At 36.8% G+C, this 15137-nt stretch overlaps 1 protein-coding gene across 2 annotated transcripts in view; it reads left to right on the forward strand.

The window, feature by feature from the left end:
* Positions 1 to 15137, forward strand: part of ephb1 (EPH receptor B1) — a 209911-nt gene that overhangs the window by 76650 nt on the left and 118124 nt on the right. For both annotated transcript variants that reach the window (XM_087811862.1, XM_087811863.1), the window contains exon 3: positions 7957 to 8638. In XM_087811862.1, the coding sequence (XP_087667988.1) occupies positions 7957 to 8638 (682 nt within the window). The remainder of the gene's footprint in view (positions 1 to 7956; positions 8639 to 15137) is intronic.

Consider the following 15137-nt stretch of genomic DNA (forward strand, 5'->3'; position numbering starts at 1 on the left):
GGGGCTCTATGAAGATACACTTTCTTTCCCCTGTTACGGTGTTGTTTTTGTCATGAATAACAAATAGTCTCATTATTCAAATGTCCATTCAAAAGCCTGAAAAGCCGTCGCCCGCTCACCTCCGCCCACACGTTTTTTGGTCTTGTGATGATAGATAGAGAGGCGACTCTTGCTCGGTGAGTGTTCACTAATGTCCTGCCTCCGGGGATATTTAATAAAACAAGACGGACTTCAGAAAAAAACAGAAGCGTTCTCTCTTTTAGAGGACAGACGTGGCACTTAAAGTTTAAAGTTAGAACTTTCAAACGAGCATCAGGGGAACCTATTCAAGGGCAAAGGTGATTTTTCTTCTGTAACTTCAATGTTTATCCAATAATATTCTCACCAAGCTCAAATTTAAACTTGTTTTTTGTTTATTTTAATTGTGAATAACCTTATAAAATGGTTAGAAATGGATCATGGTTTCCCGAGGTTTAGGTCCACCTTTCCCCTAGGGCAGCTCAGGGCTCGCATATGGAACTTTGACTCTTTTTATGTGGCCCTTATGAGTCCAGAAGTGAGCTTGATAAGTAGGTTTTCTGACAACCACCAACTAGTGATGGGCGGATGAAGCTTCATGAAACAGTGTCATGTTGTTTAGAGGTCAGTAGGTGGCGGCATCAGTTTAAAAATGATGTGATGTTTTATTAGAACAGTTGTTCAAAACAAAGGAAAATAGTGCAGAGACCGCCATCTAGTGGACTCTGAAAATATTGACACTGATTCATGAAGCTTCATCAGACCATCAGTACCACTAACATGAACATCGTTATCTTTATTTGAGGCTTGTTAGGTTTGTATGTCCCTTAAAGCTAAAAAATATTTTTAATAAAAACGAAATGTTTTATAAATATTTGTTTTTTGGGTTTGTTTGATCCAGTAAATTAAATGTGATAAAAATAAATAGATTCTAAAACTGCAGTTTCAGATATGTTTCTTTTTACAAATGAATAGCTAATGAAAGATGTGCACACAATATTTATAAATTATATTCAGTACAATTTTTATTCATTATTTTGTCTTGACAACTGTCACATTGTGTTTTCAGACCCCTTGGCCTTTTTGTAATTAAATAACAAAAGAAAAATGTTTTCCGTTTCCATCAATTATTTAATGTTCATTTTTAATTAGCAGCTGTTTTTTTTACCATTATTAAATGATGTGATTATCTTCATTATATCATTTATGAATAATAAAAACGTTGTTGTTGGGTGACGTGCAACTGGTAGGTTGGGTCATCAATAGTGGTTATTGTTGTTGCACTTTGAGATCGTTTTTTGGACATAAAATAGACCGAGGGGGTTAACAGTTAATAACCTTGGTTCTATGAATGTGTGCTGTCGCTATGGGTTGCATACGAACCCTTTCAAACAGTTAAGTCATTTTTATATATATTTATTCAGAGCATTATGAATTATGAAATTGTGATACCCAGCCCGAGTCTTCAAGTTACTTTCTGCGGCTCAAATATCCTGCTTTTATTTAATTAAACTATAACTAAACTGATTGTCAATTGTGAGGTTGATTCCTTTTTGTTTCTTTATTATGTTTTTTTTAATATAAAGTTCCATTATTTGTGCTACAGGATTGAAATCTATGTTTTATTTCCAGATGAATTTTCGCTGTTCATGAAACAAGATCCAAACGTCCATTACTCATAATGCAGTTTGCTCAAGGGTCTCATCTTTTTTGAGCGGGAGAAGGCGGAAGCACTCTGAGCCGACCCGTCTGTCTTCACCACGTCTGAGTCAGAATGAACTGATGCTGATGGATTTGGGCTTGAGAGAGAGAGATTCCACAGAGAATCGTTAAGCTGACCGTACGTTCCTAGATGAAGCTAATCGTGCTCTTTGCGTTGGCCGTCGACTGACAGGGGTTGAGAGATGAGATCCAAGTAGTCAAATTGCATCTCTTTTTTTTTTTTTCCTCTAAAAGCAGGGCATTTATTCTTCATAAAAGGTTTGATTGAGTCATTTCAATTTCCACATTCATACAAGAGGGTTTCTTAATAAACACTAGCTCAGGCTGACAACAGGAAATTGAGATGTCAACATTCAGTTATTTTTTTCAGCTACTTATCTCAGGCAGTCTTTTTCAAACTGAAAGCCGGGGGGGGGGGCACTTATTGTCCCGCCATCTCATTTACACATGGCATGCTAAGTTTGTATTACTCACAGCACTATGGCCAACACTACAAGACCCATGATGCTTTGCGTCTGAAGCGGCTAGACTAATGTGAAACTCATAATAACCAAAGTTTGTTGTATAGTCACACTAAATATGGGAAATTTTCTTTTTTTCTTTCTGTTTGGCACTCGGTTTGTGTTTTTGGTGTGATATTTGTGGTTTACATGATCATTGAAATGTAGGAACATACTAGTTTATTCTACTAATACAGGGTTAAAATTGGTAATTAAACACTGTAATAACTGTTGATTTTGAGAAAATCATTTAGACTCACAAAACATAACACTGGTGGCATTACAGTACATAAAAAACAAATAATGCAAGTTAAATTAAACAAGATTATTGAAATTAAATATAATTAATTAAAATAAAATGAGAGACATTGCCATTAAATGGCATATAAATAAATCAAAATGTATTAATCAAAATAATATACATTACATTAGATTTAACAATATTTATAATACAGAGAGCGGACAGATAGAATATTGATTAATTCAATTTAATGTGTTTATCATATAAATAGTAACGATTTAAAATTTTAATAATAAAAAACATTATTTAAATTTGATAGTGTGGCTTTGCGCCCTATAGTCATAGTTGTACTGCCAGAGTCGCAAAATTAATTAATTATTATTAATACAATGGTTTTAAGGGGACTGTTGGGTCAGTTAGATTCGGTAAAGTACAGTTCTATTATTTATCTGTTATTATGGCAATAATTTAATATCCAATTAAAGTGGGTCGACACAAATAAACTATTTTTCTGATAACTACTGGAATGGCTTTACTGTAATAGGCTGTGATAGGATTAAGTCACTCTTTTAAAATTCTATAGCACAACTTTGATTCAAAGATTGCATATTAGAGATCATGACTATCCGCCAACCGGTTACACTTGGATTACCTGTGTAGATATTGTTTTTAATGTTGAATCCCTGATAATTATTGGGTATTTATTCCCTAACTTTTAAAACATTACCACACCTGATGTTGAGTGTATGACATGAATCCAAAATTCAGATTATAGGATTATCATTTGAGCTCATCATTCCAGTCAGTCAATCCTGAGTTCCGTTGCTCTGTTCCCAGATAGCGCATAAATCCGGTCCATTTCCTCTGCTATTGCCTCAAACGTTCGATCTGTGTAGTGAGTTCCTCGTCGCTGGACTCCCACTGCAGGACACCCCGGGCCCCGGCAGAACAAGCTCGTGACCATCTGAGCGCCGCCGTGTTGTTTTACCCTTTGACGCTAATGGCAGGGGATCAATGTGATGAATGGTCTTCGTGGAGGGATGCTATTGACGACTCCACGTCACCGAGCTGAGCTTGTGGAAAGAGGAACATCAGCCTGAATATATTAACAGCGCCCCCTATCCCACTTAATGTCACCGTCTCCTGTATATTTCATTTATAGCCCTCGCTCGTCTCTTTGTTTCCGATGCCCTCGCTCTTCTGCGGCTCAGCAAGGTGTTGCTGGTCATTAACTAAACATTAAGAGCTCAGTGAATCCATAACTCTTTCATGTCCTGATAATTGCCTGTAAAACTAGACGCCACCCCTGACTCACACCGCACCTGCAGCCCCACTTTACATATTATTCCCTTTATTTTTTTTATAGAAAAGAAGAACCAACCCGATTCTATTCTGCCTGTCATTGCAGGGATTTTTAACCTTTTATTACTTGACGTGTTAAGTCAAGGTGTTCCACCCTTACATGGACGAGTGTCAGGATCTAAAATGTCAGGATTCTATTCCCGGACTGACGTTCAGTAAAAAAAAATTAAACTACGGCAAAAAACAAAAATTAAGTGCATGAAAAAAACATCTCACCATAACGCGGAATCAGCAAGAACTCCGGACTGTTTACAAAAAATACACAATTGGATTGTATGCAGACGATGGTGTTAGGTATGTGTGTGTCTCTTAGCTTTTAGAGACTTTGTGCCATCTAAGTTTATGCTTTATTTATATAGAATGAAGACTCCGAGAAACAGATTTTGAGTTTTACTCATTTTCACTAGTCAAGAGAGAAATGCCTATGTTTATTTAAAAGAAAAATTTGTCTTTAAAAAAACAACAAAAACACATTCCAGACAGTAATAATCAATAGAACGGACTATTTATTTATTTTTCTCTTTCTGTGTAGCCGAGTAACAAATGTCTCATGTACCAGTAGTACCGGTGTCAGGACCGTGGGTTGGGGACCACTGTCTTAATGGTGTTTTATTAATTATTTTGTAATTATTTAAAAAATGAACAGCGATATTCAGCCCTACATAAAAATCGAGTAAGTATACATAATAATGAATTAATCTCAATCTCTACTAAACAGAATATCTAGTTTGAAAAAGAGTAATTTCCACTTATTAATCTTTGGAACTTGCCTTAACAGAGTCATCGTGTTATTACTCGTATTTTCTTCTAAACCTAGTCTCATCAGAGGTCATCAATCTCTGCGATCCCTTCAAACCCGAGAGTTCACATGTGTCTCGTGAACGTTTGAAGGACCCAACAGAACAATATAAATGGAACACGGAGGCCTCCTTCCACGCTTTGGTGCGTAACACTGCCCACACACCGTGCAGGAAGACCACTGTTATTTTATACACAAATCCTTGAAAGGAAAATGGATGCGAAGACCAGGGAATTCCATTATCAGTGAGGTGACAGGTGATGATGTGTTTTTTTTTTCCCCTTCTTCTTCGCCAAGGTCAAGGAAAATGCCACGGACCACAGAAAAAGATTGATTGGATTTAAATGATGTAAAAGTTTAGGGGTCTGTGCAGAAAAAGGTCAAAGTGAAAAATCTGGAAAATGTATTCATGAAGGGAACCAGCTGTTTCCATGAATATAGTCTATTTAAAATGCATTTCTGGAATACAAACTTAATCTTAGCCGATGCTAGCAGTGACTTTTTCAGGATTTTGTGTTGAAAAGTAGTGATGGTCTGATGAAGCTTCGTGAAACAGTGTCATTATTTTCAGAGTCCACTAGATGGCAGTCTCTGCACTATTTTCCTTTGTATTAAACTGGTGTAATGAAACATCACATCATTTTTAAACTGATGGCGCCACCTACTGACCTCTAAACAACATGACACTGCTTCATGAAGCTTCATCAACCCCTCACTAGTGAACAGTTGAATGCTAAGCTAATTAGCAAAATATCAGGTTTTGCCTCAACAAAAATTCCGCACAATTCGCCGAATAGAATTCTATAATCTGAATATAAGTTTATATTTTTAAAAGAAGAGCTAAAGAATCATCTTCTCCAATCTCTTTCTCTTCTCGTGATATTGAGGGGGTGGTTATCTTCTGATGTGGAGCATTAGCAAGAATTCAAACTGGTATAAAAATTATATATATATTTTTTTTTTTGTGCTTGTATAACATGTTTCCACAAAGTCTTGACACATTTGATGCCATTTTGCTATGGTATGAGAATAAATGTTCACTTAAACTTATAACTTTTGCTATATCCTGTACAACTTATGGTATCGTATTGTTCGTTCCTATACATTGTTGGTTGTGAAGTCAACTGGCTCGGGGGCCACCAGAGGTACATTCGTGTTGAGACTGGGCCACAGGTTAGGAATTGTGGAGGTTCTTGGCGTCGTTCAGCTTTTTTATTTTTCTGCGCAAGTTCAATTTTCTTATTATGTTTTTAGTGGATTTTTCTGAATTTGAGCCACTTTTTAAATAACTAAATAAAATGTAATATTCTTTTTTAGAAATAGATCAAATTGGCCTGAGAAAGTCATCTCAGAGGCCGTTAATGGCCCACGTGCTGCAAGCTTAAGATGCTTCCCATAAATAATTCATCCAAATGTTGGGGATTTATGAAATCCAATATTTGCCTCAAAACCCAACTGTGTCCTCCGGCTCCTCGTTATTAAATCGATGTATTTTTTTTATTTATTTTTTGATAAGCTACCACTTGTGTCCAAGAAACTCAATGCTTTTTAAAAGTTTGATCATCTTTATAACTGATTAAAGATATTGAAAAAGTCATATATCTCCGGTAGTTCATTATTTTATGAACCAATGAGTGTCTGGACAGATTTCAGATGGGCATTATCGTGGACGCCCCGAGGGCCCGCTGTGGAGTGAAGGATGGTGGTCATTTGGCTAGACGAGGGGCGGCGAGGACCCCCTCCTAGACCGAGGCGGACGGGTGCAGAGGAGCCCAGGGCCGGCTGTATTAATGAACAGGCAGCGCTGAAAGGGACAGGTTCCTGTAATGCTGATGAATGGTCATTATAGAGCAGAGACGAGAGGCAGAAGAGTGGAGAGGGGGAGAAGAGTCGTCGGCAAAGTGGGCACAGAGGGAGCAGAGAGAGGGAGAGACGGGGAGAAAAAAAAAAGTCTTTAATTTGCAACTCGCATTTCTGTAAACTCGTTTATCTTGTCGGTGTTGTCACTACCCTCCACCACTCCTTCCTCCTTCCCGCCGGATCTAACCTTCTCTTGTTTTCTCTCGTCCCTTACGACACTTCAGCAATATTTTACCTTCACGTCCATAACGCCGATCATGGTTTTCTCTATTCCATGTGAGTCGGAGCGCATGAGGAACCAATTGGAATAAAACCTTCTTGTCTTTATAGTTGGATAAAAAATTCCAGCTTTCCACAGATTTTAACTTGATGTATGTGCATTAAGAACATTTTAAAAGTATATTTTTTCGTCAGTTCTTTTTGACAATTGCTGCTCAGTGACTTTGTATACATTACTCACATTTTTCATTTTATTTGTTATAAATATATTTATATAGACTAAATGACATCTTCACATAATGTTTTAACATTGTTTTGCTATAAATACATGACATTATATACATTTTTGTTTTATTTCTGAAATACTATCAGGAAATAACTATTTATCTCTTATATTGTCTTTCAATTACACCAACTTCTCTGTATTTTTCCCAAAATACATACAGTAATATTTACTGATAATGGTATAAAATATACTAACTTTTATTCTCAGACCATATAATTATATTACTCTCCTAATTATTTGAATACTTTCCTCCAATAAAAAGCAATATTTTACAGATATTGTTTGTTTATACATACATGGTCACATATTTAAAGGACAATGACGTGTAATATCTCAGCTATTTATATTGAGTTGTTTCCTTATCATTTATCTTTAGGGAATTTATAGTTTAAAGTTGTATGATTGGGATTTTATGAATTCATTTGTATTAATATTTTCTTGTGTGGATATAGATTACATCTGGATTTACCTTCAGGAAGTTATATTATATATATTATATATATATTAAGTATTAAAGTATTTTTAGTGTGTCTCTTCTTTGTCATTGTTTTCGACTCATTTCCTAATACATGCAGATTTAATTTAACATTTACTGATTCTGATAAAAAATATACTCACTTGTAGTCTCAGGCATAGTTGCCCATAAAAATCGATGTTCCTCCAATTACAAGCAATATTTTACTGTGATATTCTTTCACTTCATTCGCAGTTTTCTTTTTTGTTTATACATACAGTGTCACATATGGTAAAGACAATGATGTGTATGTTGAGGTGTTTAAAGTTAATAGTTTGAAGATTTAATTGGAATTTTATGAATGTAATGGTAATGAATATTTTCTGTTATGGATATATTACAATGGAATTCAACTGAGCCCCTCCCGATTGTACAATTAAAACCACTAAAAATCTAAATTAATTTTTGTTTTTTTCTTTTCTCTCTGTCCTCCAGTGGGAGGAAGTGAGCGGCTATGACGAGAACCTCAACACCATACGGACCTACCAGGTGTGTAACGTCTTCGACCCGAGTCAGAACAACTGGCTGCTCACCACCTTCATCGACCGGCGAGGAGCCCAGCGCATCTACGTGGAGATCCGGTTCACCGTGCGCGACTGCAGCTCCATCCCCAACGTGCCCGGCTCCTGCAAGGAGACCTTCAATCTCTACTACTACGAGACGGACGCGGTCATCGCCACCAAGGGCACGGCCTTCTGGATGGAGGCGCCCTATCTCAAAGTGGACACCATAGCCGCGGACGAAAGCTTCTCACAGGTGGATTTCGGAGGACGGCTGATGAAGGTGAACACTGAAGTCCGGAGCTTCGGCCCGCTCTCCAAGAACGGCTTCTACCTGGCCTTCCAGGACTACGGCGCCTGCATGTCCCTGCTGTCCGTCCGGGTGTTCTACAAGAAGTGCCCGAGCGTCGTGCAGAACTTTGCGATATTCCCAGAAACCATGACGGGAGCCGAGAGCACCTCTTTGGTCATCGCGAGGGGAATGTGTATCCCGAACTCGGAGGAGGTGGATGTTCCCATAAAACTCTACTGCAATGGCGACGGGGAGTGGATGGTCCCGATAGGGAGCTGCACATGCAAGGCAGGATTTGAACCTGACAACGGGAACGTCTGCAGAGGTAAGATACTCATATTTGTTGGTCTTGTGGTGTGGTTTACATAACAAGAGGTATTTAAATTCAGGGGTCGCAACTCGCAACGGGGCCACCAGAGGTCTTTTCTTCTTGAGACTGGACCAAAAGCTTTTCTTTTTTTTTGAAATCGGTAATTTTTGTCTTAATTATATGTATGTGACGGACCTAAACCCAATACAACTTAAACATAAAATAGAGCCGCAATTTTGAGACCATTTTAGAAGGTTTTCTTTGAGAAAATCTTTTCAAAACGGTTGTGGAATAAATCTTAAAATGCTTAACTTCCCAGGAAAAATAATTGGTAACTGAATTGAGTGGCACCAGAAATATGAAATAAACAACAAATTAATGTATGTTTAGTTACAATGAAAATGTTCTTAAACTTAACTGGATTCAAATCTATTTAATAAGTAAGTAAGTAAAGGTTATTTGTAAAGCCCCTTTCTAGACCAGGGTCACAATGCACTTAAACAATCAAAAACAATATACAGCTAAAAAATATACTATAAAAGTTCAAGACAAATAAGACAAACACAGGAGTCCCAGAAAATCAAGGAAAAGCCTGCACAAATAAAAATGTCTTAAGATGTTTCTTAAAGGAGTCAGTAGATCATCAAACGCAGATGGAGAGGAAGATCGTTCCAAAGCTTAGGAGCAACAGCCTGGAAGGATTTCTCTCCTCTGGTCCGGAAGTGTGTTCAGGAACCATCAGCAGATTCTGATCCACAGACCTCAGAGCCCGAGCTGGGGTGTAAGGCTGGATCAGATCACTGATGTAAGGAGGAGTCTGACCATGAATAGATCTGAAAGTAAGAACCAGAATTTTAAAGTTGATCCTGAAAGAAACTGGCAGCCAGTGAAGAGTTTTAAGGATCGGAGAAATGTGAGTTCTTCTACTAGAGCAGGTCAGAATTCTCACTGCAGAGTTTTGTATTAACTGCAGATGAGACAACCTCTTTCTTTTTAAGACAAAAAATAAACTGTAACAATAGTCTAAACGAGAAGACACAAACACATGAATTATAAGCTCCAGATCCTGTTGTGACATCATTTTCCTAAGTTTAGAGATTTTACTCAGTAACAGTATGTATGTGTGTGTTGTTTCTGATGAATTAATGAAATAAATGATCTTTCTATTTATATTTATCCTATCAAAATGAATCTCTTTTTTTTTTTTTTTTTAAAGCAGAAAAACAGATGCGTTTGTGACGTTAAGGTTCATTTGGGGGAACCATTCCAGGTTGATCAAAACCCGAACTCCAGAGGGACTGATCCTACCTGACAGATGACTTAAATGCGTTCTATTTTAGTCTCGAGTGTAACAAAGCATTAGCACGTCTTAAGATCACAGAATTTTTTTTTCTTCCCCTCCTCGTTGAAATGACTGGATTGATTGTCTTCCGTGCATTTGCTGAGAACGACGTGCCATAATTCCTCCTTGATCACATCCACCTCCAGCGCAGCAGAGGCACATTTGCATTGATTTTTAATCTGCGGCGAATGCCATCCTTCTGTGTGGCCCACTTTACAGATGGCAAGATGTTTGATTCTGCCTCAGCGTGGTATGTGAAGACCTACATTCCCGGGAATTCTTAATAACAAAAGATGTCGTCTTGAGGTGCAAGCTGGCCGTTCTATCTAAGCGGTGCTGAGATCTTTCACCTGCTGAGCTTCCACTCATGTTGATGTAGATAAAACACAAAATAAGATTTGTTTTAATAATTCATGAGAAACTTTTATTGTGTTATAGGTATTTGGTTATACGTCGGGACATGATTGTAACACAATAGAGAGAAAAACAAGCTAGTAAAAATCATGCACTTGATAGTATTGAAAAATAAATAAATAAGAAAAAAAAAAACAGCTCAACATATTTCAATATTCAGAATACATTGATTAAGGGAGAAGGAGGACATTTTTGTTTACTCAGGAGTTCCATCTCAATTTAAGCACTGTTGGGAAATTGAATTTCCAAAGGGGCAACATAATAAACTGCAATTATTTAGAGGCGACATTAAGCATAAAAAAAGGCTCACAAGGGAAAATATAGATATAAAAACATAAAAGAAATGTAAGTGAAAAAAATTAAACTGTTAACATTTTTTTTGAATAAACATCCCCCAAAAAAACTGTAAACAATAAAACCACGTGATTTATATTACGTTTAATTATTTATATATTGTCTCTTTTTTTTCCCAATTTGTTACAAGTTGAAAAAAAAGAATCAAAAACAAAATGAAGTTCTAACACATAACTGTCATTTTAAGTTCATCCAGAAACGGTAAACTTGACAGAAAAATACATGATAGAATCAATATACTTAAGTAATTCAACTTGTCTGAGCTATGAAGAAAATAAGTTTTGTACTTGACAGTTTAAGAGACTTTAAGTGCAGTTGTTAAAGGTTTGAAACTGAAGAAAAAAAAACTGCTGACCTGTGAGCATGAACAGTAGAGATGAGAATCTTTGGACGTCTCCATTCTTGGAGTCACGATTTGATTCAAAATCCAGTTTTCAAACGTGTATGACATAAATGATGCTTGACCAATCACAGCAGAGTGGGTGTGGTTAAGGTCACAAGATTGTATCTCCAGAAAAATAAAATGTTTTTAGTGGGCATTTTTATAATGTAATAATTACAATTAAATGAGAGTTTTGTCCAAACAGACATATACTGATGAATACAATAAAACAACATCAACTAAGATACTAAGATCATTGAAGAAACACAAATCAACACATAAATTGCCCTTTAAGTTTTTAAGACTTTGAAGAAATTCCAATCTGTTTCCATAGTAACTCACTTTGTCTGAGTAGTGTTCCCTCCAACAAAATGTTTTGGCAAAATGTTGTGTACTTAAAAATGCACAGATACATTTTAATAATATTTATCTTGGGAATTTAAACCAATTTGAGTGTGTTGGTTAGCTGGAGTTGGCTGTTGCATTGCTTACACTCTTTTAAAAAAAAAAAACTTAAAAAAAATATGTGGACGAACTTTTCTGAATTGGAAGTGAAAAATAAAAACACTTTGTGGAAGATATTCTGCCTAAAAACAACCAAAAGTAAAAAAAAAAAAGTTGTGGGTAAATCTTCTGCAGAAAGGATAAAAAACTTTTAGTCCACTGAAACAGAACCATAGATTAAGACTACATCTAGATTGAAACTAAAATAACGTGCATTTTTGTAAAAAAGAAATGTGACAAATAAAATGTTTTAATTTTACCTAAAAGGTTCTTCCATAGCTTGACTAGTTACCAGTAGTAGTCTTGTTATAAGGGTCATGGTTGTTTCAAGAATATAAAAAGATTTGAAAAGAGTCTGATCCTGGTGTAACATCCTGTATATTCAAGGAACACAAGGAAAAGATAGATGAGAGGAAGAGTACATCCTGCCATCTTTGTCCCTCATGGTTCCACCGGTCCCGGCGGTACCGGCACACTGTTCTTCTGATCTCTGCTGAGAGCCACCTTCCTAAAAGAGCATGTTTCAGTCTCGACACAGCCTCTTTTCAAGAGCGTGTTATTCATTATTTAAACAAGGGGAGAAGTGCTTGTGGAAGCTCGGCATTATGGGCGACCAATCAGTCGGGGGTTGGCGCAATAGCTTGAGCTCAGCGCTAGGTTTGAAGTAATTGCCTATTAAAGATAAAGCGCGGGGAACCAAAAAAAAAAGAAGCGTGGCGCTTCATACGGAATTGACTTCCTCTCTTTGACAAGAGAAGGAACAGTATCACACGGATGAGGCGCCATGTTGTTTAGAAGCACAGCGGGGCTCGTCGGGAATTAAATAGCTGGAAGAAAAAAAAGCCGGAGAGCTTCATGTTTAAAACCAGATTTGTATCTTCACCGCCGACAAATTGTGTTTGACAAATGAATCATTAGCTCCTGGTTTAATTTTGGATCATTTGTTGTGACTGCGAAAATTGGCCTCATTTACCCGTAGGTGGGCACTGGTGTGCGTTTGTCTCTTGGTGTGTGTTTGTTGGCGTCTCTAATCTATATGTTTTAATTAGCGACAGGTAGCGCGGTGTGCGTCTGAGCGGCCCGCTGTCAGCCGGGCACGGAGACCATGTCGAGTTGTTGTCCTCGGATGCGACGATGCCAGCGTGTCATCCACATTAGCGCTTCCCCTTCTTTTCCTGCGAAAGCCATTAGTGTATTCCCTCTCTTTCTCTTTCTCTCGCTCTCTTTCGCTCCGACTCTGTCCCTCCCTCCTGGCTATGTAAGTAATCTGCTAAATATTTTATTATCCCGCAGGTTAATTGAGCGTAGATGGTTCAAATGGCGCCAAACTATCTCCACGGTATCTAAACTAGTGCGAGTCTGTCTGAAGAAAGAGACTAACTTTAGGTAACACAGTTTATTGAACTAATTTGATGGTTTTTATTCATATTTCTGGTCCTAAACTGAGACCAAACAAACATTTAAGCACCAACGATGACATTAACATTAGCATTAGATTGGACATTTATTAATACACTTTAAATCAGCATGTTTCAGAGCTTGTTTAGCATTCTGTACTAGCTATAATGTTGAGGTTGTAGTAACAGTGCACAAATGCTCCTACCCAGGTGCAAAACAAATAGACTCAGGGACTCATTCATTCCTCGGGCTATTAAATTGTACAATTCTGAGTTCGGGGGCAGGAGTGGAGTGAGAGTATCTGGATTTTCTGTTCTATGTTAGTTTTTGTATCCTTTGTCTTTGTTGTTTTTCTTTGACCTATGTTCTTTGTCTTTATCTTTAGACTTAGATTGTGTCATCTTGTTCTTTCTCTTTATGTTCTTCTTATTATTTAATTTTTAATGTATCATGTTTTATTGTTTATGAAAAATTGCTGGCTATTGGAAAAAAACAATTTCCCGAAGGAGACCTCCTGAGGGATCAATAAAGTTTTACCTTACCTTACCTTACAAAAAAGTTATTTCTATGGGGAGAATCTGAAGTATATCTTAATAATCTAATGATCAAACAAGTAAGACTTAATACATAAATAGGTCTAGCTGAGCATTTTGAACACTGAACATTATTGTATCATTACCTTACCATTGTCTATAACTCAGAAACATGAGCCTAAAAACATAATTGCATCATGCATTTCATTTTTGTTTTTGTATTTACAAGAGCTTATTGGTGACTTTATAACCTTCAAAGCAAATAAAGCCAAGTCAGAGGCCTATAACCACATTTTAAGTGTTGATCGATCCAACATTAAAAGTTAAAACAGCCTGGTAAATAAAAGATCAGCTCAGTGAGACTTCCATCCATTTTAAAGTAATTTACAGGAATACTTTCTAAAAATCAAGCCAAATCTTCCCAGAAACAACTGATAAATCTATTTCGAAAAATCTGTTTCGATTCTAGTTGTCATTTGGGGCATATGTTCTTTATTTATCCCAAACTACACACATTTGGCTCAACTACCTTAAGCTATTGTTGTTTGTTTGTCTGTTTAAGGAATACAAAACAGTCTTTTTTCAATATTTGTTCCATATAAAAAAGAAAAATAGAAGAATTTTGTGTATTGTATATAGTGATTTCCTGCAAGACAGAGTTTAGAACAAATAGTTTTTTGTCATCAAATTGGTCATAAAGTGTTGATCATTTTTTCGGCTGACAAAGAGTTGTGGTTTATTCATGCATTATGTATTAAATTATAATTATTTAATCAATAAGACGCAATACATTTAAGTAAGAGAGGGGAATAAAAAGAATGGAGTTAAAACCAACTGCTCGCGGCTGCTTTATCTTTTCAAAATTGTATATTAATTATGTAACATTTTTATTTAGTTAGATATTGTATTATACTATACCACTTTTATATTATTAATACACAGATTATGTCTATGACGGTGGTGTTATATGAACGACAAAGAGCTTGCCTGTTTAAAGTCAGCAATGCTTTTTCGTTGATATTTCCCAACGATGTTTGTTTAAATGCAGCAGGCTGTTGCAGACGCTGGAGGTAGATATTGATCCTTTTTTTCTACATGTAATGAATAGTAAATCATCCACCAATTTCATAACGTTGCGTGTATACAGTCATCTTCTACTGGTCCGGACCAGAGTTCCTCCCAGCGTTTAGCTCTGGCAGGCTTCTGACACAGGAGTGCATTAATATTACAAATATTCAAATAACTTTATTTAACATTCTGGAGGCTGACGGCAGCAGCGGGAAATTCACAGCCCATTGAGCAAGAGCACTTCTCAGGGCTAAGTAGCGATTCATCATGGCAGCCTTACTGCTGTCTAATGGCCGCCATCATAGGGTGCACAAGCACACGCACAAATCAATGTTGACCCTCAAACATTATTTTTAAGTTTGTATTCAGCTAACACTGTATTGATTTGAATATATATGGAAAACATTTAAAAACACAATCCAATGTATTTTCTAAAAAAAACTTCCCATGTTTTATTTATTTTCCGACTGCTTGCTTTAACACAAACTTTTAAGCAAGCAGGGCCGCTGAGAAGCAGCA

The sequence above is a fragment of the Callionymus lyra genome, chromosome 16 (assembly GCF_982586985.1).
Source record: "Callionymus lyra chromosome 16, fCalLyr1.hap1.1, whole genome shotgun sequence".
In the NCBI taxonomy this organism is placed as follows: domain Eukaryota; kingdom Metazoa; phylum Chordata; class Actinopteri; order Syngnathiformes; family Callionymidae; genus Callionymus; species Callionymus lyra.